The sequence below is a fragment of the Ictalurus punctatus genome, chromosome 14, assembly GCF_001660625.3.
Source record: "Ictalurus punctatus breed USDA103 chromosome 14, Coco_2.0, whole genome shotgun sequence".
In the NCBI taxonomy this organism is placed as follows: domain Eukaryota; kingdom Metazoa; phylum Chordata; class Actinopteri; order Siluriformes; family Ictaluridae; genus Ictalurus; species Ictalurus punctatus.
In genome coordinates this window covers 18,162,365-18,189,127 of record NC_030429.2, presented here as the reverse complement: position 1 = coordinate 18,189,127, position 26,763 = coordinate 18,162,365, and the positions used below count along the sequence as shown (strand labels likewise).

Genomic DNA, 26,763 nt, shown 5'->3' with positions numbered 1-26,763 from the left:
AGAACCCATTGGCAAAAGCACATATGTGACCAAGCACCAAATGTTAAATGAACTGGAAGTTTGAGAGGTTAATGGTTGCTGTTTCAATTTAGGAGATCAGAGTAGTTTATTCAAATAAATGGAAATTGTCATTTGAAAATGGACAATTCTATAACCACCACATGCAGTAATGATCAGTCAAAATTCTCATTAAGAACCTGTCACATAGATCAGTACTTGGGCTAATAAAAGACAAATGACGACAAAACGCTGAATCTTAAGTTCACGGGATCGCCCTTGGAGTGACGTTTTAAACCTGTAGTGACGTAGCCTAAAGAGTAGTAGGCTATGAGTATAAAACCTGCGGGGCATTCAAGCAGAGCTGCTCCCTAAACCGTGAGAGCAACGTGACGCACAGAGCAGTGTAAGATATCCAGGAGTATGCGCATTTCAAGCATGCAGCAATAGCCTAGAGATGTCTGTCATACAGTATTGGATATATATGAGGTATGCCCTTGCATTAAAGAGGATGAGGACGACTTGTTTCTGCACCGAGCGCGTGAGAGAGTGAAGACGACCACTGCGCTGGCGAGCAATTTGCGGAGTTGGTCAAGAGGTGCACAAGCATCTAAAAGAGCGGGGTTTTCCTTTTCTTTTAATATTTTTTTAAACGTGGACCGTAACGAGAGTTGGAAGAGAAACAGATACCGATATCTAGGCTACTAAATCGGTTTAAGTTACTTGTCATTCCCCCCCCCCAAGATCGCAGTTTGTCCGATGCCGCACCTGAACTTTTTTCTCTGAGCGTTTCTCTGCACATGAAGGCTGGGTCCTCTACGAGGTCCTGTTGCGACGGTGGAATCAGATCGATTTTTCCTCCTATATGTAAGGGATTAAAAAAATACCTTTCACTGTTTCCTTCGTGCATTGCGACGATGCTGCACTGAGTCGGTATGGGATTTCGTCTGTAACGCGTTTCCGGTGGCCAGATAGAGTACGGACATGCAGCTCGTGCGGGCGGCTTGCGCGCTCGCGGCCGCGGCTTCGGCCCTTCTCCTTATTCTCTTCTTTCACGCGCGCTCTCTGCGAGAAGGTAAATTACACTGGCACGCGCAAATGATTTATAAACTACATACTGTAGTCTAACTCTACTCTTAGACTACAATATATGCACGTGATCAGTGCTAAACATATAAGTCTATGGTTAACACATCATCTGTATTAAAGTATGATATTGCACATTTTCTCGTTCTTCAATTTACTGAAATTTTGAAGGATAGAATGCAAGTAGTTTCTGTTACTGTAATATTGCTCATGGGCCATTGCAGAACACTGCCCTTACTGTATCAATCTTGGTAGAAGCAGGATGGAGATCATCAATAAACAGCTGCGATGCTGTAGATGTTTCATTGTAATACTTAACACTGTTTAGGTTAGTGAATATAATGCCAAACACTCTAATTAAAACTAAGTACACTGTTTTAAGACATCCTCAATAATGCAGTAGTCATAACGTTTCCACCCGGCTGTAGTGTGGAAATTACATTCGTACTAAATGGTAGATCTTATGGAATACATCTTTACTCTGCTGTACAAGTATTTCCCAGGGGAATATACATTTTGAAAGATTATAGACTTCTGATGCTAGGGTACAGACATGAGAAATTGTTGATCAAAGTAAGATGCCCATGTTCTGCCATGTGCACGGCATGGAATATTGCATATTATATGCATTAATATTAGATGTTTATTATAGGTCTTCAGGAAGAGCATCCAGTGACTCCTACCTTTTTCAGCCCACCCAACCTAATAAACACTGACATGGCAAACAGCTGACCTTGAGTTGCCCCTTTCATTATAATAACTGGTGAATTAGTCAGAAAGCTGTACTGGTGATAATGTTGATCAGACCTTAGAATGACCACTGACACTGATTCTGTCCGCAAGGCATAAGTGAACATACAGGCTTGTGCTGGCTTGCTGCCATGGTAAAAACACCACCTGTAGGCTTGGTTACCACAGTAACAGGGCAGTTATTGAATATAATTGGGCAATGCAAAGCTTTGATTTTCAAAAAATCAGAAAACACAAACGGTGAGTTCCAGCATAGTAATATTTAGCATCTGCCAAAGCACTTCTCATTTTGTTCACACTGAGTGATGCTGGGTGGTGGAACTGGCATGCTTGCTTGCCAAGCCTGGACTGTAGCTCACATTGTTCAAAGCCCTTATTTATTTATAAAATCATGTTGGTTTGTTAAATGTGTTAATTCACCCAATTAATTATTTCGGATAGAAATATTCAGATGCCATTAAATCTGTTAATTATTTTGGTCATTTCTACACCTAAAATTGCTTTCTGTTTACTGGAAATTATCTATAGACTTGTGAAGTAATAAATATCTGCTTGATCATGGACCAAATTAGCTACATTATACGCTGTACATTTGTTGGTCTCACTTGTGGATTCGTGCATGTATTCCAACATTTGGGCTATAATACTACCATACTACATGCATAGTCAAACCTTGGCTCCTAGTTTTCAAAAACAAGTACTAGTTCAAGAATTTTGATAATAATTATTTAAACGAAGTAGGATATTAAATTATGCATGAGACATTTGGAAGCGTTCTGGCTTTATTGGTGTGGCCCATGATAGATCACTCCAATAACCACATTTTAATTCACCAAATAAAGATACATTTAAATGAAAATAATGTACCTTCTTAAATATGTTAAACATATTGCTAAGGCAGTGTTTTACAGGACCCTGCTTAAATCCTGGATATGTAGACATTCTGTACCATAGTAATAGAATAAAAATATTGACAAGGAAAACCAGTTTCAAGCTGACCTACATGTGGTGCTCAAGAATTAGGACCGCAGTATTTATTTAATTACTTATGTTCTAATGTGAACCAGGAAATTCAAACAATTGGTACTACAAACTTGCAAACAGCAATTCATTTCAATTCAAATTTGTTTGTATATGATTTTTATTGGTGCATTGTCACAAAACATCTTTGTAGAAATCTGAATTACAGATTACCTAAAAATAAATAAATAAATGAATAAACAGGATATCAGTGTAAATCAAGAAAAGATGAAATGCAAATGTTACATGAATATTCTGGTATGTAGTAAGCTAATAAATAAATACAGGATTACATCCACAAATACGCTGTCAATAAATACAAGTTTACAAATTTGAAACATTGACAGTATGGAACACAACCGCTGTAAATGAGCATTGCAAATTTGTTTCTAGTTAACAGTTGGTTAAAATGACACAGCTTATACACTCGGTAAAATAACTACAGACTTCGAAATAGCCAGTAGGAGCTGAAAGTGGAATTATTAAACAGCGGGCTACTTGAGTTAATGTCTTTAAGGAGGAAATATTTTTATTACAGTCCAGAATTTATGATTGTGGTGTCAGTTATGTGAACATTATCTGATATAAATTGTATCATAGGATGTTCTGTGCAAGTTGGCATTAGACAATTCCTGGAACAAGGACATTGTCTCCGCTGTAGCCATGTAGAGAGACAGCAACCAGCAGCTGAAAACCTCTACTATCCATAAATGTAGGAGCTGCTGGAGGACTCCAGACGCTGCAGCTCCCAGGGGTAAAGGCATAAAATTTGAAAATTTTATATATACTGCGCAAAAATCTTAGTCACATTCAAATAAATGCTGTAGACAAAGATGCCTTCAAAAATAATGAAATGAAATGTTTCTATATTTGAAAAAATACTATAAAGAGAACTAAACAGTAATAAATTAAGAAATTAAAGTCAATATTTGGTGTGACGACCCTTTGCTTTGAAACAAAAAATAATTGTAGTCTCAGGTAGAATTAGTGTAGTTTTAAAAGGAGATGAGGAGCTGGTAAGTTTTACTGAGCATCTTGAGGAACCAACCACAGTTCTTCTGGAGACGGTTGCACTTGCTTTTGTTTTTGCAGCAAAACTCAGCAGCCTTCATTATGTTTATTTTTGTCTGAAAAGTGGTCTCTTATGTAATATGCTGCTTTCTTTACTTACATACAACCATTTTTCTGTAACATTTAATTTTGCACTGGCAAACTAATGTTTGGAAATCTAAAATGTTTTTGTAAAACTAAAATGTTACACAGTTGATCATATCTAGTACTTTTAAATTAGCTCAAAAAGACACCTGACATATTATTGAGTAAGTTTTTAAAAATAAGAAATGTTTCAACTGTCAAGTTTTTACCATGCAGTAAGACTGATTGCACAGAGCAGAAAACCTGGCAGAAACAAAGAGGCTTGGCCCAACTGGTTTGGCACTAGTGCCAGTGACTGGCTAATGAACGTTGCATGCTCTAGAGAGCAGCTGGCATCTTCATTTCCATCACCAACTAGTCTTACTCATCCCCAGAGAATAGAGAGAAGATGCAGGGAGGATGGGGGATTGAGAGCTACTATTTTGCACTGCGTAGATTGTTTTCTCAATTTAAGGCTCTGGCAGATGAAATTAGAACATTTAGATGCTTATTTCCTTATATAAATAAACCCCCCAGGAGACATAGTTGACTAAATGGATAAGAATTTATTATCAACAATAAAAATTACTGATTTTTTTGGCTGATTAAATGGTTGGAGGTTGATTCAACAGGATTATGAATCCTAACAGTGGTTCAGTAAGTTGAATTGTATGTCAATGAAAATAAAAACACAGAATAATGTGAAATAATATATTTATACCAGCCTTTAACCCATTGTGTAGTATGCCTATATGATTTATAATCACATTGGAATGCTGATAACATAGTGGTGCATTCTTCAGTGCCCATTCTTGATCCCCTGATGGTAGATTCACTTTTCACTCCATCACTTTTCTGACAGAGTGTAAAGGATGGGTTTTGAATTTCAGATCAGGAGAGGCAGCACACTCTCCTGCTCTGAGGTGCGTGGTTGGCAGCTCTTTCATCCCTAAAACGCTGGGCTGAGGTATTCAAGAGATTTAGGAAAAAGAACTCTGTGAGATCTCACACACAGCAGACATTTTACTGTCACAAAGGTCATTCACTCAGACAGAGATTACTTATCCATCTAGAACTAGGCTACTTACACTCTAAAAAACACTGGGTTTAGCCCAATGGCTGGATAAATATAGGACAGAACACATTTTGGGCTAAACTAACCCATCAAGTTGGGTTGTTAATTTTAACCAAGAAAATGTGTTGTTTTTCAAACCAAAGGATGGTTTAATTTTTACAAAAATGCTGGTTAACTTTATTTTATAAATGGGTTAAAATTTTTACCCATTTGAAAATGTTAAATCTACCACATTATAAACAAATATGTCTACATCGTATCTCCTTTATTTATGCACAAGAAGGTGTTCAGAAATGTATTGCTAGAGCTGCTAAAGTGGTGTGTATATATAGACTTTGAAGTAAATGACTCAAAGGAGACGTTTAAAACATCCAGAAAACTAAGTAACCAACTTACGATCCTGTGGGCATTGCAAACAAGTAAGCAAAGTTATCGAAGATAGCGGTGCATTTCGTGTCATGTAAACTGGACTATTATCTAGCTTTTTCTAGTGTACAGTATTGCTTTTTTGGATAAATATATTGATAAGAACCTTCACTCAATCATGTGTCAATTTTTAACACACCTGCTTGTCTAGTTAAGGACAACACATTCAGTGTGTTACTGCATTTAACACATTCTCTGTGTTAAACATTTCCACACAAAGATGTGTTAAAAAATAACACAAAATAACACAGTTGTGTTGTTTATACTTTTTTCCTCACAATTATCCTACAATGCAATTTGTTTGTATGCTAAAATTCTACTAAAATGCTCCCAAAATAAACAAACAAGTGCATGAAATTCAGGTGACATTTATTAAAATCATTGAAATATTTGCAGATGTAAGAAGTGGAGTTGATGCATCTTCTTACAAATCTCCCTGCCATCTGGGAAGACAGGAGTTCCATTCCCTTCCATTTGAAAAGCTGTAAAAGAGCAAAAAGAGTGTTGGTTAGTTGTTAGCTACAAAATATGGATAAATGCCTTTGGGCTTTAACTAAGAAATTGTGTTACAGAATCCCAAAATGTGTAATTTTGGAAAAGTGACCTCCACTCACCTAATGAACAAAATGGTGCTGTAGCCTCACCAGGAAAATCTAGCTAACTTGCAAATATTTATTTTCCAGCCTTTAGCACCTCACCCCCAATTTTTTTGCACAACCTAATTAATTTAACCAACATTACAGAGATAGTGGCAAGCATTACAACTTAAACCCCATCCTCTCTTTTTGTCACGTTAACCTTGTGAAGAACTTTTGGCCTCAACATTACTGAGCTAGATAAGTTCCGTTAGTCACTGACTGTCTGCACCTGTTAACCGGCATTAACATTCACCGAATACATGAAGAAACACGGCCCTAACCCATCCTCCTAATGCTAATTACTACAGCTTGCCTTCTCCAAAACACGTGCTAAATTTATTTAACAGGTTTGAATGATGATGTCAGCAGCACAGTCTGCAACATGATTGGACAATAATTTATCACATGTTGTGTTGGTCACTCGTGTGAAATTGTTTTCTTTTTTCAACACATTTACTGGATAATTTAACGCAACATGTGTTAAAATAGTAATAACATAAAAAGTGTTTAGGATATTAACGCATCCTTTCAGAGTTTGTTTCTCCAAATAAATCTAACAGTCTGTCCATGTGAAAACCGCTACCTCCACCTGAGGCAAATTCAAACTGATTTGACTCAAGGAGCTGGACAGATGTGTCGGGGTGGGGGAGAGGTGCATTGAGTCAACTGTCAGTGAAAATGACCCACCCAGTGGTTGGGTTACAAAAAACTACCCAAAAACTAACCAAGAATGAGAAAATAACCCAATTAAATGACCCAAAAGGTTCAACCCAGCGTTTGGGTAGAAAATATAACCCAGCATTTTTTTAGAGTGTAGCATGCCTAAGTGTAATTCTATGAAAGTTTTTTGTGCTAGTGTCAAACTGAGGCTAGTGACCTGACAGAGAAAAAGAAATGTTTCTTTCAAATCATTCTGATGCTTGTTTGTGTAAGTTATCCTACACTAGTGGGAAGAAGAGGTAGAGTAAACAGAGTAGTGGGCCCCAGGGAAAGAAAGCGAGGTGGCTGTTGTGTTTGTCCTACAACGCAGGCCAGGCTTGAGCCGAATGAATGCACAAGATATTAAAGGAGGAGTGCTTGAAGTCTGAATTGATTCAACACAGGACCATGCTTCACTGGCAGCATGTTGATGAAGCTCCATGAATGGCTCCATGGACTCCAGCACCCTTTAGGCCTCTGTCATTAGGGCCTATTTTGGTCTGAGATTACCGAAGGAAGCCAGCGATTTTCATTATGAGGCTGCATTTTTTACCGTCTATGATGCTGTCAGAAATGGAGAGAAAATAGGTTGCAGTTTTACTAATGTAATGTTTGAACCAGTAGGGGATTTTCAGAAAAACCTTGAGACCTTGATGGCAGAGTGACATCAAGTCTTGTCTATATCAAACCATATGTTGCATCCCATAGCAACATCAACATTATAGCTTCATCAGCGATAAAGCCTCATACACCAAATACAGGAACAAAATAATTATGTACAGAAACACAGGCAAATGTTGAAATGTAATTCCACCCATTCATAGAGATCAGATACTTGCGACAAATTGTTCTCCTGCTTCTTATGGGAACACTAAGAAAGTGATACATTTTTAGTTTTGCCAGTATTACTGGTTATCAAACCATGCAATACAGTGTTGGTTTCCTCAGCTAAAGTAGCACAGTCAGATTGTTTTTTGCTTTTGTCTTCAATTTCAGAATGCATGTTTTGGAGCCATAAAAGGTTTTTAAAGGGCCTTATAGTTTCTCTTCACATTTGCATTTTCAAAACTAACCTGAAAATATTTAATCCAGATCTTATGTCTCCCCCTGTGTCTTAGGTTTAGAAAATGGGTAAAATGTAGGTGTAGGAAACAGATAAAATGTCAAAACTGTCTCCAAACCTTTGATATGTTACCTGTTACCTGATTTTGCAAGTAACCTACTCTATGGTCAATCACTGTACCTGTGCCCAGTTGCAGTTTCTTATCCAAAGGGGGTATTGACCCTTTTTTGGGGTTTAATGAAGACTTTAGATCAGCTTTAATGTGCATATTACTACTACTACTACTACTATTATTACTACAACAGCAACAACAACAAGAAGAACAACTGGTATTAATAATAATAATAATTGTAATAAAATATTTTATATTAATTATTATACAGTATTAGTCTGACTATTAGTCTTACATCAGATTAGCAAATAGAGCCCAGAATAGATGTACAGTATTTGTGTACTGGTGGAATGCATAATTATCACTATCATTGAGACTTTAGCAGGGATTGTTAAGAAGACACAGTTATAGATAACAATATGTAAAGCTGAAGCTGCTGCTGGCTTGGGAATTTCTAGAGTGAAAACTTCCTGACAATCTGTTCAGTTGAAACATTTTTATCCAGTGCAATAAACAAGTCACTGAAACTGCACTGCATTTGATTTTTTTTATTGCTTGATATGTGTAATCTAGCAGATACTGGAGCACTGTAGTGTGATGCTAAAATGTCAAGGGCACTCAATGTTTTCGGGAGAACAGTACAATAACTTCGAGAACTTTTGTGAGGAAGAGCAGAAAAGTGTGGGTGGTGGGAGTGGAGAGGTGCTGAATGAAAAAGAGAGAATCAAATCACTGTTGAAAATCTTCCAGTAATCACTAAAGTGCTCAAGCAACTCAACGGGGTGAAATAGATTGGCATGAAAGTACGTTCAGATTTTATGATGAGCGGCTTGCAAAAAGGGCAGTTTTTTATGGCATCTTTGACAAGCCCTGACATATTTCTTCTGCAACTTTTGCTTTAAATGTAGCTTGAAATACAGGGTGTAATAAGGAATGCTTTACAAAGCATTTGCACTCAGTGAGGCAGAGAAAGAGGGTGGGGAGAGGATGTAGAGAGATATTTGTCTGTGGGGCAGAGGGAGATCTTCAAATGTTTTTTTATGTATTAAGAAGTTTTTAAAAACTGATCACCCACACATACTTAGTTACCAATATATTTGTCCACTTCTCAAAAGTCTTATATCTTCAGAGCTGGTTTGAGTGTGTTCTTGGGATTTTGGTAGAACATGATAAGGAAAATTATATTGTGGGAATGAATTTTGTAAATTGAACAGATGTCAGCAAGGTTACAGCAGGACTCTTGCTGAGAATGAAACCACTGCTGAGTCAGAACAATATTAGTGTCTCAATGTACCATCTACCAAGCTAATGAAACATCTAGTCTGATTTGTTTGGAACAGGCTCATTCTTTTTTGTAATTTGTTTTTGTGCATTTATCTATCTGGCAAAATGTATTGGATTGGATTAAGCAGCAACATCTATTATTGTTTTAGACTCCTTATTCAATGGTTGCTTGTTTGTATTATTGGACTAGTTCATTGGAATATTGTAGAAAGGGTACATGTATAGTCTCTAGGGCCATACATTTAGCCCATAAAACAAACAGATTGTACTTTTAAAGTCTTAAATATTATAACCTATTACATTATGCCCTAAAAAAGCTGAAAGGGCTTGGATTTTAAAATGATTGACTGCAAAAAGCAAGCAAAACCTTAATAAACTTAGCAAACAGGACCATCCTTAACCATGTGTACCATTCTTAAACTAACCAGCCATTCCTAACAGGGCCATATATAAACGTATAAATGTATGGACCTAAACACAATGCGACATCACAAGTTTTAACTGAACTTAATTCTGAATGTAATTCTGAAAAAAAGGATATAAAAAATAAAATTTTTTACCATGCCTTTTGTCTCCTTGCAGGTCAGCTGGCAGCAGGCACATGTGAAATAGTCACACTAGACCGAGACAGCAGTCAGCCAAGGAGGACCATCGCACGGCAGACAGCCAGGTGTGCCTGCAGGAAAGGCCAGATTGCCGGCACAACCAGAGCCAGCCCGGCGTGTGTAGACGGTAAGAGCCAGGCGGCATTCATCCAAGCATTCGTGCCACTGTATCTGAGCCCAGTGGAGCACACCAGAGTAGTGTCTGATCCTAGAGATTATGCTGTCTGCTCACCAAAAGACTGTGCATAGCATTACTCATTGGATTATGACTATTGCTATGAATTTCATGAGGCCACCTGTGCAGGATTTCAGTCAAGGTGCTGGATGCTTGGGAAACCGGGATGTTGTGGGGCTGGGATTTAAATTGTGATCTGAAGGGCTTGTACTTGTATGTCTTTTAGACATCAAATTTGGAGGAATTAAATCTAACATGATGTTTTTAAACTGCTTTTCATGTTTTAAGAACTCTCTTATTATTCTCACACAGATCAAATTTCATGGAGGTAATCTCATATTAACCACATAGTGTTCATTCATCTGGCTTCTTCTGTGTCTTTCAACATGACAGGGTGAAGCTATTGATTTCTGTGCAGGAGGGAGGGGGGAGGGGGGAGGGAATGGATAGACACTATTGTCAAACAACCACAGTAGCTTGCAGCCTGATTGCTAGCCTTTTGATCTCCTCACTAGTTTAAATGATAGCTCTTCAGAGTGACTGAAGAAAGTACACTGTTTATCTGGGTGTCCTTTGACTCTTTCCCATCCTTGTGAAAAGTCAGTTAATCAGAAGGACTTTGAAGTCAAAAGAAGAGAAGATACCTCTGTTTGCCATTGTGCCAGGCCTTTCTGACAGGTTCAGTCAAGCGATTGCTGGCAGCATGTAAACATGCCTTGCTGTTCGAAAGTGAGCTATTTTTCAGTCACACATGAAGGGAATATGATAGGAACGCCAAAGGCCCTCAGTATCCACCAAGGCATAGTTAAAGAAGATGATGATTAGACTGTTGGTCAACAAACACAAATACTGCCAAAGGCCAACTTATATTACCTTTGGTTCAGTAGTATACTGTGAAATGCATGAACATTAATAATACTCTTCAATTTTAGGCACCTAAGGTACTTTGAAATATGGTGTTGATTTTATTTAGCTCAGAGACATAGCCAGCATGAAAATAAACATTTTTTTTGGTCTTTTATTGAAGACCAATAAAATATACAGCCACAGATAAACTAAAAATAAAGAAGAGATTTAAAGAACATGATTAGTCATATACTGGTATGAGGTATAGTTCTACCACAGTTCATAGGTAGTTAGAAGATACAGTGTTTATATTGTGTAAGTTAATTCAAGAATAAGAAGAAAATTGTTTCTTATTACTGAATTTGCATTTGAATATGACATTTCACTAGTTGAAGCTATGTTAACCAGTAGCAAATTCTATTTACTTATTTATCTAATATATTTATATAGGATTTAAAGTACATATTGAAATTTATACAGTGCTGTGAAAAAGTATTTACCCCTTCCTGATTTCTTCTGTTTTTGTGTATATCTCATACTAAATTGTTTCAGAAATTAAAACAAAATCTAAGATAAAACAAAGGCAACCTGAGTAAACACAAAATACAGTTTTTAAATGATGTTAATTGGCTACATTTTATTGAAGTTGAAGTTATCCAATACCAACTGGACCGATGTGAAATTGTATTTGCCCCCGTAGTTACTAATTCCCTAAATCTATGGAACTGCATTCATAATGGGGTTCAGCTGGACTAGACACAACCAGGCCTGATTACTGCAAACCCTGTTCAATCAAATCAACTTTTTCAACAGTGTGAAGTTGGTTAAAAGGCCTTTCCCAGGGTTAAACTGGAATTTGGCAGATAAGGGAACTCTTGACATAAAACGGGGTGGCGGGTGGGACTCGGCAGCTTACCTGCTCTGACCTGCGGCACTGTTGCTGTTCTGGACTGTGGCACTGCCCTGACCCTTGCTTATCTTTGATTTTGGGCAGCTGTTCATTCTAAAAACAAATGCAAAGTTTATATTAGACATTAAACAGAATTACAGTAAAAAGAAAATGCAGTACAGGCCTGTACTATATTTGATATATTTCTTGAACATATTTTTACGATGTTGATTTTTAATAATTTATTTAATTGGTGTACATTGTTATTGTATAGTAACAATCACAATGAATATAACTGAATATAATCAGTCAGCAGCAAATTCCGCTTCTGTCCATCTCTGTAAGATACATTAAGTTGTAATGATCAATTAGTTTGTCTGAATTTGTGTGTTAATAGTGTGGTACTGTTTGCAAGTTAAAGAGAGGATTATCATCTTTATTATTTAAATGCTCTGTTCAGCTGTCTAAATTAAATTCCATAGCTTATGTAGGCTACAGCAATGGACTTAATCACACAAGCTAATGTTACGCCATGCAAACCAACCAGCTAGCTAGTTCTATTTAAACATAATTTAATAAACAAACTTGAACATTATCAGGGTAAATACGGCACCCAGGCCTGTCGAAGGTGGGGTGTGAGGCCCTGCTAATTTACGTATTGAAGTATGACAGTATATGTTATGATTCAATATTTTAGGTATAATATAGCTTACATTTCAATTAGAAACATGTTGGGTCAAAAAAAGTCATAAAATAACTACAGTATTGCAGGCCAGGTGTGAGGCCCTGTGCAGTCGCACACTTGGCACAGCCCATGATGTGATGGCTCTGACGGCACCATACCATAACTCGTACATAAGATTATCGGATTTATTAGAAAAAGTTTGGTTAGGTGGACACAGTAAACATACCTTGCTATCGCGGTTAAAATGAACTTAGTAGATTTGTGAGTTTGTGCTTCCATAGCCTGCCTTGATGCGCGGGTTTCTGAGCTTCTTCCACTACTAACGACAGTGGGCAATAACTGGGACACCCTTTTAAAAAAAGCAGAAACACGATTGGCTCCTGAATTGACAGCAACAGCAAATATGGTTCAGACTACAAGTAAAACGAAAAGATGGGGCTCAAATCACATTTTATTTGTTATTATATTAGTTGTTTTCCACCTCCTCCGACTTTGAAAGAAATTGAAATTGAACAAAATTCCAGAAATGATGAGGTGATATTTCATGCTGATTGAAATACATCAGTCTGGGAAGGGTTACTAACATTTTCAAAGGCTCTGGGACTCCAAATAACCACAATGAGAGCCATTATCTCCAAATGGAAAAAGTAGAGAACCTTCCCAGAAGTGGCCGACCTTCCAAAAGTCCTCCAAGATCGCAGCAACTACTCATCCAGCAAGTTACAAAAGAGCCAAGGACACCATCAAAGGACCTACAGGCCTCTATTGCATCAATAAAGGCCACTGTTCATGACTCCACTATCAGAAGACATGGGGCAATAATGGCATCCCTGGAAGAGTGGCGAGGCGAAAACAGAGAAAACCCACTGCTAACCCAGAAGAATGCTAACCCATTAAGTCTCCACGGCATCTCCATGAAGCTTGTCAGCAGATGGAAGCATGAAGTGCTCTAAAATCTCCTAATAGATGCTACTTTGACTCTCAACTTGAGAAAACACAGTGGTCCAACACCAGCAGATGACATGGCACCCCAAATCATCACTGACTGTGGAAACTTCACCGTGGACTTAAAGCCACTTGGATTCTGTGCCTCTCCACTCTTCCTCCAGAGTCTGGGACCTTGATTTCCAAATGAAATGCACAATTTACTTTCATCTTCCCCGTGATTGTGGTTGTGTTTACTAAACCAGACTGAGAGATTAAAGGCTCAGGAAACCTTTGCAGGTGTTTTGAGTTAATTAGCTGATTAGAGCTCTTCTCAGGTCGACATTTCTGTATTATAAATTCTTTATTCTAATATTTTGAGATACTGGATTTTTGATTTCCATGAGCTCAAGCCGTAATGATCTTTCTGTGTAATGAAACTAGAATATATGAAAGTTCCACTTTTTGAATTAAATTACAGAAAATATTGAACTTTTCCAAGATATTCTAATTTCTTAAGATGCACCTGTATATTTACATGTCTTCTATAAAACCGATGAATGAATTTATATGATATTTCTTATACTTGCAAGAATAAAGTTTATACTTTTTTCCCCAGAGCACATTATTATTAAACCCATTCCTGTATATGGAGTAATTTTGAGATCATTTAATCATGAGCACAGAGTATCTTACATTTGGAATGAACTACTTCAGTATTTGCATTGTGACTGTTCTAAGTCAATCTCAATTTAGACAAAATGTGTAGATGGAGTTTGTCCTCAGCCACACAAGAGTATCATGTTTACTCATCAATAACTTAAAAAAAAAAATCAGTTAGATGGCAACCTTCAAAATACTGAAAGCTGTGTCCATGATGGGGTGGCAGATGTTAAAATAACAGAGTGACTTAATTTGAAAACCAGTCTTACAGTTCCTTATGGTGTCTCAGATTCACAGTTGCTTGATCTCTTGGGCTCAGCTTTTACATCTTTTTCAGCAGAAAGACTACTTTGTTGATCTAAACAAATTAGTTAAATTTGCATTGAGAATGCCTGCTGTATAACAAACCCATCTCTGCCATGATAAAGTATTTGCAGGTGTTAAGGCCTGCTGCACATACAGTATTGGATTATTAATATGCCCCACTTCTCATAGTGTTTACTGAAGATAAACCGATCTGCAAATGATCTAATTAGACTTCACGGTATTGCAGGAAATGTCTTACATTTACAGATTCTTAAAAGTACTATATTTTGCCTCAATAACTCTAGCACTGCATTTCCAGTAACAGAAAATAATAGCTGATATAATTGGTTGGTTTGAGAACAACAGTCTGTTCTTTTCATCAGAACTGAATTACAGAGAGAGAAATACACTTCATACCAAGTTTCACTAAACTCAAAAGGACATTAGTTTCTCATGCCCAGCTCATCAAAACACCAGAAACATATCTCCATATTAAGTACAGAATTTAACAAAGCTGTAGCTCTCCTGTTCAGTGTGGTTTGATTGGTACACTTGTAATATTTTTGTTGTTTGAGGCCACAACCTTGCAACGGTGTTGCAGGTTAATTAAAAAGGCAGCAAAATACAGGTCCTGTTAGACATCTCCTACAGTGGTTTGTGTTTTTCATTTTGCTGGAATTCAGCCACAGGTTATATTACTCTGGACAGAAGGGTTGGGTCACTTTCATGCTGAGATCTGTTAGTAATAAATTACATTCACATACATGAGCAACCATCGTGACCATTTTGCAGATATAACTGGAACAGGGCTACCCATGGCCAAGTGCTACTACGTAAAGGAAACATTTCTTTGGAAGCATTGCCTGATGATAACAGGTTCTTATATAATAATATTATAAATAATATACAGCATAAATAATACACTATATGGCCAAAAGTATGTGTACACCTGACCATTACACCCATATGTTCCTCTTGAACATCCCATTCCAAAACCATGGAAATTAATATGGAGTTAGTCCCAAGTTAGAGATATAACAGCCTCCAATCTTCTGGGAAGGCTTTCCACTATATTTTGGAACTGTGAGGACATGTGATCATTCAGCCACAAGAGCTTTATTGAAATTGCGCACTCATGTCAGGTGAGAAGGTCTGGCATGCAGTCTGTGTTTTCAGTTCAGGTGTTCTTAGACCAGAGAGAATTCTTCAAGGTTTACAGTTGCATTGTATGCTGTCTCTTTTAGCTTCACATCCTATGCCATGATCTCCTGAGGAATTCTTCTCAAAGTGGGATTGAAGGTGCAAGGCTTCACTGAAATGAACGGCTCATTTCCCTTGTTTTCTCTCTTTCCATAGCCAGTAAAATTAATTTAGTAGCAGTCTAAAATTAGCCACTAGAGACTCATGCTGACACGCTTTCTGAATAAATGAAAGCATTATGCAACAGTACATATTATTTTGTATTTTAGAGTAGATGTGCTGTGATGATGGAGAACAGTGTATAAACTCTTTAAGTTAATTAAATACTTGATTAAAACAGGTTTGCCACATGGGGAGTAGCAAAGAAAAACAGACTCCTTTCTGTGTCTGTTTGTAGTTTTACTTGAACTGGACTGCTCAGTTGCTTATTGCTAAATATGAAAGTCCATATAGTCTTTTTCTCAGTGTCTTTTTTGAAACCTGTGATACCCATAATTAATTAATAAAACATACAATACTGACATCTACACTACTCAAAATTTTGGATTATTTACAAAAGTAGATATTGTATTTAAGATACATTCATTTAGGCAGGTACAGTCTCTCCATGCTAGACTTTGGACTCACTCATTGATTCATTGTCAGGTGTCTCCATATTGTTCTTGCGACCTCCATTTGATATTTCCATGTTCAAGGAGAGTGTGTTTTTGTGTTGGATTTAAATGAAAAAGACGTATTGCATCTTGCTATAGTTTGGTTGCTATAAGAGGAGTGGCAGTTTCCACACAGTCCCTCAGAGAGCCCGCTGATGGCTCATTAGTGAAGCAGTCTGAGAGTAGTACTCAGTCCTTTGCACACTGAGAGGTAATAGGATGCTCTTTGGCACTTGTTTGCTTGTGTTTGTTGATTGTTGTCCCTCCATTAGACAGTATTGGAGCGGTGTTAGTATTTGCACACTTATTGCATACAGTCAGGTTCTGAAATTATTGCAGATACAATTATTGACATTATGTGTTGGATTGCACAAAAAATAATCATTCTTACTTCGGCACCCAACTAATGGACTGTAATAACAGGATACAAGTTCACAGAGCAGAAAAGATAAAAGCTTTTTGTGTTAGATGCTTGATGGATCTTGGAGTTTTCTGGTTGTATAAAATTGACGGGGGTGTGATATTTTTTGATTTACCTTTTAAGGTTACATTTTACATTACATTTACATTGTCCTAATTCCTCTCTAACATTTTTAGCTTAATGGTATTCATATATCCTGACCTATACGTACTAGCATTAGAATATATTTTGATGGAGATTACAAAGCATATAGCATAATGTCAGATCAATTCCCTCTGGATAAAGGTGTCTGCAAAATAATGTAAATGTTACAGTATAACATGTACAAGTGAATTATAAAGGCATGCTTTTTGCTTTATGCTATTTTCTTCACATGCTAAGTTGGTCTGTGATTAAAGACAGGTATAGACTACTAGACTAGTACTCTGAAATGTCTGATTAAACTCAAGTTTCTCTGAAGTAAAAAATGTACTAGACTTTCATTAAAAAGTCTGCTCAACTATACTGTCATAACAGACTGTAAATTTAAATACAAATCAGTACGACACTGGTTCTTAGGCCAAGAAACATTATTAATACAGTGCCATTAATTATTTGCCCCTTCCTGATTTCTACAATTTCCCCCCATATTTTCACACTTGATTCTCAATTGTTTCAAAGACAACCTGAGTAAAAACAATACAATTTTTAAATTGTTCATTTTATTTATTGAATGAAAAAATGTAATCCAACATCAGCTGGCCCTGTGTGAAAAAGTAAACAGTTGACAATATTTAATTAATAGCGGGTTTCCATTACACTAGACACATCCAGGCTTGATTACTGCCAGCCCTGTTGAATCTAAACATATAAAATAAACCCTTTCCAGCAATGTGAAATAGTCTAAACGGTCTCAACAGGCAGCACACTATGCCATAATCAAAAGAAATTCGGGAAGAGATGAGAAAGAAAGTTACTGAAATTTATCAGTCTCGAAAAGGTGAGAAAGCCTAAGGCTTCTAAGGCTCTGGGACTTCAGTGAACCACAGCGAAAGCCATTCACTCCAAGTGAAGAAACATGTAACAGTGGTAAATCTCTCCTGAATTGGCTTGCCTACAAAAATTCCTTAAAGAGTGCATCAACGACTCATGCAGGAAGTCATAAAAAGAACCCAGTTGAACATCTAAGGAATGGTCAGCGTCCATGATTCGACCATTAGAAAGCGAGTGGGCAAAAATGGTACCCATGGGAGAGTTGCAAGGAAAAATACACTGCTAACCAAGAGGAACATAAAGGCTTGTTTCACATTTGCCAAAAACACCTTGATGACCCCCAAGCCTTTTGGGATAATGCTCTGTGGACTGATGAGTCTGAAGCTTCTTGGAACACATGGGTCCTATTGCATCTGGCATAAAACTAACACAGCATTCCACAATAAGAACACCATACCAACAGTCAAACATGGTGGTGGTAGTGTGATGGTGTGTGGATGCTTTACTGCTTCAGGGTTGGGTAACTTGCCATAATTACTGAAACCATGAATTATGCTCTCTACCAGAAAATCATGAAGGAGAATACCTTTCATCACTCTGTGATCTGAAGCTCAAGCACAAATGGGACATGCAGCAAGACAGTGATCCAAAACAAGAGCAAGTCTCCCTCTGAATGGCTCAAATGAAACAAAATTAAGGTTTTGGAGTGGTCTAGTCAAAGTCCTGACCTGAACCCCATTGAGATGCTCGGACAGGACCTTAAACAGGCAGTTCATGCTTGAAAGCTGTCCAATGTTGCAGAATGAATCCTCCACAGTGATGTGAAACACTGATCTCCAGTTATCAGAAGCTTTGCCACTGCTAATGATGGCACAAATAGTTATTATATTTAGAGGGGGAGCGATTACCTTTTCACATGGGTGATAAGGTTATGAATGCCTAACCTTCTTCTTTGAAATGAAACAACCATTTAAAAACGGTGTTGGTGTTTCCTCGTGTTGTCCTTGTCTTATATTAGATTTTGTATGAGGACCTACAACCATTTAGTGTGACAAATAAGGAAAAATAAAGGAAATCATAAGAGGGGATGGGGTGGCAATTACTTACCACTTATCAATTATCATACCACTGTACATTAAAAACCATTGAAACTTACTGAAAACTGTGTAATGAAGAAGAAGAGGAAGAGGTAGAGGAAGTAGAGGAAGAAGAGAACACACATACCTCATGCTCTTCATCCTTCCCTCTCTAAGGGACAATATGTCATGGTATGTAAATGAACATACATGGGTGCCCCAGATATTATAAATAGACATTTGTGGTTGATTACATATAAAAATAATCTTACCTCAGGAAAAATTGCTTCTCTGTTGAACCAAAGTGTTCCATATCTTGAGAAGTATTTATCAGATGAAGTGTGGCCTAATGTTTTTCTTTGATAAGCTTATATCTCTGTTATACGAAATGCTCCAGTGTTCTCAGTTTTATGTTCAAGATTAGTGTGGAGTTTTATACAGCCCAACAGAAATGATTATTTTTTAGTAAATTAAAAGATAAATCAACATAACATTTCTTGGAAAGGTTTTTGGAGACCACAAGCCACCAGAACAGCTTCAGTGTGCCATGGCATAGATTGTACATGTCTCTAAAAGTGAACTGGATGGATGAAAACTGTTCTTCCAAAATATATTCCCTAGAGCTTTCTAATACATCAGTCCAAAATCTACCATAAATTTGGTAACTGTGAAGACCAAAACACATGTTTTACATTATTTTCATCATCATACTCATCAAACCATTCAGTGCGCCCTCAGGGTCTGTGGATTGGGACATTGTCATCCTGGAAGAGACAACTCAGATAAGGATAGAAACGTTTATAAAGGTAATCAGTCAGAATAACATTGTACTGATCAGCTGCTTCTTGATATTCCTCGGTCACGCTTAAAGGGTAGAGGAGATCAGGCATTTTCTGTTGCTGACCCAAAGTTGTGGAATGGTAATGGTAAATGGTAGATGGTATAGCTTTTAACCTTAGCAGTTCCAAAGCACTTTACACTGGTTCTCATTCACCCATACACTCACACACCAATAGCAGCAGAGCTGCCATGCAAGGCGCTAAATTGCCATCGGGAGCAACTTGGGGTTCAGTGTCTTTCCCAAGGACACTTTGGAATGAATCATGCGGACCGGGAATCGAACCCTATGATTAGCGGAAAACCCGCTCTACCACCTGAGCCACAGCCGAATGGAGTACCAATGTTTATTAGATCCTTGACCTCTGTGAACATGCTTAAAACCCGTCTTAAGACATATCTTTTTAATGAAGCCTTTGCTACATTCTAATGATCATTAGGTGTAAAACAGATGTGGGCTATTTGTGGTGTTTTATGTATTTTTAAGCTTCTTGTATTTCTTTCTTTATATTTTGTAATTGTACAGCACTTTGGTACACTTTGGTGGTTTTTAAAGTGCTTTATAAATAAATTTGAATTGAATCTAATAAACCCTTTCCTCTGAGGGGACAAGTAGGCATAAACCATGCCAGTATAACAGAGCTACCATTTTTTCTGTTAATTTGTCACCTGTCTGAATGAGTAATTCTTGGTGATGCATACTGTTTTTCTGTTTTCAGCTCATATTGTCAGGAGCAGACAGTGGTGTGAGATGATGCCTTGCTTGGATGATGAAGGCTGTGACTTGTTAGTAAACAGATCAGGTTGGAGATGTACACAGCCTGGAGGCAAAGTGAAAACTACCACAGTAAGCTACTGGCCTTTTTTTTTACTGCTAATATCTCTCTTATTATTAAAAATGATACATTGATCACAAAATTTTGGTCATTTCCTAGGTATCCTGACATGGAGTTGAGGCTTCTGAGAGAAGGTGCCGGATGCAGATGCTCCACTCCATCCTCTATGGCTATATCTATCATCAATATTTTCTAGTCTGTTTATCCACCCATCAATAAGGGGAATAAAGACCTGCTCCTGATATCTTTATAGATGATCAGATTGATCCCAGAACAGAATGGATAATGGATCATTCTCAGAAATGTATAGATGCATACTGCTGGACTGAACAAGAATGTGGATTTGTTTTGAGGTTGGCAGAACATTTTTTCTCTCCAGTGATATAAAATTTTTACAGACCAAAGAAAACCTGAATGGACACCAAGCTTCTATTGGGAAGGCTTTTGATGATGTGATTTACTAGTGATAAATATAAATGTACAATTAGACAAACAGAAAAACACACAAACATACACTGAACACACATATACCTGGTGGCACAGAGAGAAATAAGGACGTTTTAAAAAACAAATCAAAATAAAAAAACAAAAAACAAAAAAACCCCAAGACTTCACAGTGCATCTTTCGTGTATTCATCAGTTGGACCTTATGCTGCATAATGAACATAAATCAGGTATTTTTGGAACGCGCAACAGTCTTGCTGATGACATGTGAAAAGGAACTTTGGCAGAAGACTAATAAATATTTTTTCAAAGGCAGAGAATGTATTTAATATTTCTAATGTTGTAATTTTCTAGAGTTGTTTATTTAATATTAATAATGTGGTCATGTGTGCAACCATAAAAAAATGGATTCATAATCAGCCATGAGCTTGCTGTTATGAATTGATCTCCTCAGAGGTCAACTTTCTCTAAAAGCATATTATTGACAACCTATTATTTCAGCACTGTATAAGCTAAAGATAAATCTTTGTCATGAAATTGTTTATGTTTCAGCCCAACACATATGATAGCTATAATTACACTAAGGTAATTGCTTCATCTTCATATATTTAGTGTATGTTGTGCTTCTGTGTGTTTTGTGTCAGGTTCTGCTTTTGCCCTTGTCCTCCACTTTTTCAGAATTCAGAGTCTGTGGAGATATGCTGCTGTCATCCAGGCTGCAAGCTTCATTTAACATCAGTAACAGTCTGCATACATTACAGAGCTCTTCTTATTACTGACACACTGCTGCTCTGGCCATGTTGAAGTGTTCCCTCACTGGAAGTGATCATATGTCAGTGGTGAGGGGTTGTATGCTTTATAGGCTTCACTGAATAAATTCCCAAGAACACTGAAGTTGGAGTATTGGAGAACGAGCACCTGTTTTTCAAATATCTTAATTATCTTATTTTCAAATATCGTAACCTCTGTGAATTACTAATGTATCAGTGGGAATCATTTTATTACGCTCATCAAAAACAACTATATATATTAATTTACAATATTATCTGGGGGGTGCACGGTGGCTTAGTGGTTAGCACGTTCGCCTCACACCGCCAGGGTCCGGGGTTTGCATGTTCTCCCCATGCTGCGGGGGTTTCCTTCAGGTACTCCGGTTGGTAGGCTGATTGGCGTGTCTAAAATGTCCGTAGTGTATGAATGGGTGTGTGAGTGTGTATGTGATTGTGCCCTGCAATGGACTGGCACCCTGTCCAGGGTGTACCCCGCCCTGTGCCCGATGCTTCCTTGGATAGGCTCCAGGTTCCCCCGTGACCCTGAAGAAGGAGTAAGCAGTAGAAGATGAATATTATCCAGAATATGAATGAATATTATCTGGTCAACTAATCCAAATTTTGATGACATGTTACAATCATTAAGCTGTTATTAAACTATGAGTTACAATGCCTGCAGAGAAGCATGGTCTCTGACCAAAGACAAAAGACCTCATACATTTATGATCCTAACCTGACATGACATATTGAACCCTCACAAATTTCAATACACATGAGAGAAACCTTACTTATTCATCTACAAAGAAGAATAAAAAAAAATACAGACTTGGCCAGTTCCTGTTAAATCCTCATTTACATTCTGTCAGCTTCTATTAAGGATGAAGATTGGAACAATGAGTAAGAATATGCATGGAGAAAAAATCCAGCTGAAGTCTATTATGGTAATCTTGTCACTTCTTACCAAGCTGGCAGATGATTTTGCCTCAATTTGAACTTCCTCCTGAGACATGCTGTACTAAACACAAAACCAATAATCACCTAGTCTGAAAACGTGCTTTAACTTTATTATATGATTACTTGGATTACTTGGTCAGGCATGGATTATAGGCACTTAATGCTGAGCTACAAATAGGAGTGTTGGCATGAGTATAAAATGTTCTGTAAAGCTAAGGAAGTGAAGTGGCATGTATGTAGCTAGATGTACATCTTTTGTATATACCTATAGTCATACATCTTTTGCGAGCATAGATTCAGTCACACATAGAAATTTTCTCACATTTTTAGAGAAATTTTGATAGTTCTAGCATATTTGAGTTCATTCAAGCCAATCCAGTTAATTTCTTTAAAAATGTTTGTTTTTGAAATTTTTTTTTTTACTTTTGAACTATTGAACTATTTCACATTTACTAGTAAATGTCTATTGTACTTATACTGGTACATGTCCTCCTTATACTAAATTCTATTGATAAGGAAATGCCATTTGCAATTCAAATGGAAACAATTAGAACAAGCGATGATGCATATTGTTAACGGGATCCAATTTCTCTGTTAGTGAACGTCATAATAAGTGGCCAGGTCTCAGCTGTGCTTTTGAATAAACTCGATTTTTCAGAATCGGAGGGAGAAACTAAAAGTGATGTATGTATTATTGTGAAAAATCTCAAACTGGACGCTTTTTATAGTGCAAATTTTGGTTATAAGGGAAACCAGAAGAGAACTCTGCAATTATATATAATTATGTAGCAATTATAAATTTGCATGATAAAACCGTTGCTTACATAATTACCTGACCAACAACTTTGCACCTGGAATAAGCACAAGTAGAGGATGGCAGTCTGCCTCAGAGCAGACTACATTTTCAAAGATGCACAAACACTTTTACCTTATGGGTTGTATTAATTACCCTCTCAATAGAGCTGCTACCAAACACCTCTAAAATTATGCTTCAAGCAGTTGTATTATTCAACAATTCATTATCTGTCGGCAATGTTGTAATTCCCCTGGTAGATTGGACATACATTCAGACCTGGTCCATTTGAATCACAGACACCACTATGCACTGGGGACACAGACGTTATGAAGAACCAGAACAAACTTCATACTCAGTGTAGAATTTATCTCATTAATATCTATTGTTTATTATTCAGTTATTACTCTTAAAGCATAGCCTGGACCTGCTGTCAGGTTGTGGGAGTTTAAGGAGTTTAGGAGAGCCTTACGTTTTCATAGATGGCAACAATGTGGGAACAATATCACTGAATGTATGTATCATTATATGGAAGTTAAAAAATTTATATGAAAATGTGAGTAGACAAGTTTTTACTGTTTCGGTCTAAAGGGATTAACTAATTTATGTAGCAAGTTAAAATAAGGACTAAAATATACTTGCATGCTTGTAAAAACTTGCAACACAAGAATAATAATAAACATGTTACACAAGTCCTGAATGATCATGGAATGGTTGGGAGCATTGAGAGGTTGTCTGTCAATGTGATTAATCACACTAAAAAGTGAATTTTTAAAATAAGAATATATTAGAAATTATTTATATTTTCATCGAATTATGGTTCACGAATTTCATTTCCACTTGCTGATAAGCCAAAGGTGCCGCAGATCCACTGCACTCCTGTCCATTATAATCCCTGGAGGTGACTATGAAAACTTGCAGCACCAAGATAGCATTTAGTGTTTTCACAATCACATTTATTCCTTCAAAATTTTTTTTTTTACAAATCTTCCCAAAACACAGCTTAGCTTACAAACCATTAAAACCACAATAGGAGCAACACTCTGAACACTTTTTATCTAAACACCACCATAATATGATAAAAATTAAGCTGATCAATGAACCTATTCATGGCAGTGCAGGATAGACTAAAAAAAAAAAAGGAAATCATGGTAAGAAAAAGACTTGTAAAAAAGACAATGCTCTACTGACTGAGCTTTTCCAAGTTCCTGCGAAACTGGTTGATTTATATCCATATTTCCACGTCAGTGGCCTTCATTACAAAAACAGACAAAGTGGGCAGAGGTGAGGAAACAGGAAAGTGTGCTATGGGGAGATATCAGAAACAAACAGAGAAACTCACAAAGAGAAAGGTTTAATGAATGGCCACAGATGGCAAACTTGATGGCTGAGGAAGGATTTTCTTGGATGTGCAATTGCTTCCTATTTGTTTTCTTTCTGTAGAAAGGTGGCAGCTTATTTATGCTATGACCTTACAGCCTGAAAGGGCCGCAGTCAATTTGTTATAATATATTCATCTGTATTAATTTCTTTCTCCTATATCTGCACTGAGCTTTTCCCCAAATAGATCATTATTTCTGGTGATCATATAATCCTGCTGCTACACGTCTTTGTGTGGCTCTGGTCATGTCCAGCCTTCTGAGTCACTCCTCAATGCTTGATAATGCAACGTGGCTGACAGCTGACCGCTGATGCTAACAATAACATGACAGCACGACACCCAGGACAAAAACACCATCGAATGATAAATTACCCTCTTCAGTCGTCCAACCAATAGCCCTTTAATTCACCCAAACAGCTTGACGTGACATTTTTCCTGTACTGTATAGGAAAAATGCTGTCAATCAACACCCCTCCTCTTAGTTGCACACATGAAATGGAGGAAGTTAATTGCAGACGAAAAAAAAAATCAACACAACTTTTCCAGCAACAAGGTCTAAGGGGACCAAAATAAATAAAATGTTTTTATGCATTATTACTCACAAGACTGATGAACCAGGAAAACCGTACCCTCCTCCATGATGTCATATTACCAAATTTTTGTAAACAAACACATATAAGAGTTTCAGCAAAACAAGAAGCTATTTTAAATATAATAACCCTTGTTTCTGATTTACATGCTGTTAGAAAAGGAGTATCCAAATCCGTTTCTATAGATGGATGGTGTGAGGGCTCTTGAGCGGATAATTTTCTCAGAATTCTAACAGATGTCTGAAAGTGTATAATGGTGCAGTCATTTGCTTTAGAAAGGTTCATATAACTTATAATGCTTTCTTGTGTATAGTTGCATAATCAGTTTCAGCAATATTATTTCAGCAGTATTATTTATGATATTATCTGTAAAGGAAAAAGCTAAGTGGAGCATGAACAAACTAAAAATGTTGACAAAAGGAGGAAGTAAAAGTACAGTATATTACAATCTGAAAAATGTTTGTAGACAGTTCAGTCTAGTTTGTGATGTCAGGTATCTTGAGTGAATTTGAAAACACTATAATTCGCGGAAATAATCTAATTTCATCAGTCAATTAACCAGCACATTACTGTGGTAAACAGTTCAATTAAACACAGGATGCATTTAATTTTAATTCTAGTAATATAATCTACATATGGCTAATACTTAATACAATAAAAGTAGGCAGTTGATTTTTCTATGTTAGCTTGTGATTTCTGTATGCCTCTGCAGGTGGATGACTGAATGCTATTTAACCCCAGAGAAGACAGAGAGAGACACCCTGGGGAAAACCAAGCCCTCACACATCTCATCCATCACACGCTCCCATCCCCATTACACAGCAATATCCCTGCAGAACATCAGCCGTCCTTGTGAGGGTTCCTATACCCTACAAAGATGTGCATCAAAGATACAAGATGTCTGATATTTCACTGCTCTACTAGTGTGAAGATCAAAAGAGGTGCAACTGACAAGCTTTTTTATTTCATTTAATGGAGGTTAGTATCTGTTACCTTTAGTGAAAACCAAGCATGAACCAAGGAATATATACAGTCATGTATGTCTTTATGAAATATGATAAATGTATCCAAACAGATTTATGATTTCAAATGATAACTACAATTCTAAAACATATTAAATCATATGAAAATGTCATTTCAGGGTATTGATCTAATGTATGCATATGCTCATTTACACCGAGGGGCCATCTAGTGTCATTAGTGTGTGCCTCCTAATACTCCCCCTCCTGACCCACTTGAAAATTCCCAAACTGTTGAAAATCTAAAAACACTGACCATGTTTAGCTTAGCACTGATTGGATAAAAGTAATGTTCCATGAAATACAAAACATGTGCAGCAACATATTCTTTCACTTACAGTTTATATCTGTTTACATTCAGCTTACTTACTATGAAAGGGTCAACATTCAAGGATGTCAAGCAAGTAGATTATTTCCAAAAACTATGTATAATTTTGAAC

The 26,763-nt window shown here is 37.1% G+C and overlaps 1 protein-coding gene across 1 annotated transcript; it reads left to right on the top strand.

Moving 5' to 3' along the window:
* Window positions 1-358: 358 nt before the first annotated feature.
* Window positions 359-21,717, top strand: tafa5b (TAFA chemokine like family member 5b). Its single transcript, XM_017484804.3, has 4 exons — window positions 359-1,072; window positions 9,867-10,016; window positions 20,256-20,383; window positions 20,472-21,717. Exons 1-4 carry the CDS (start codon window positions 982-984, stop codon window positions 20,478-20,480), a joined length of 378 nt encoding a protein of 125 aa, XP_017340293.2. The 5' UTR covers window positions 359-981; the 3' UTR covers window positions 20,481-21,717.
* The last annotated feature ends 5,046 nt before the right edge of the window (window positions 21,718-26,763 follow it).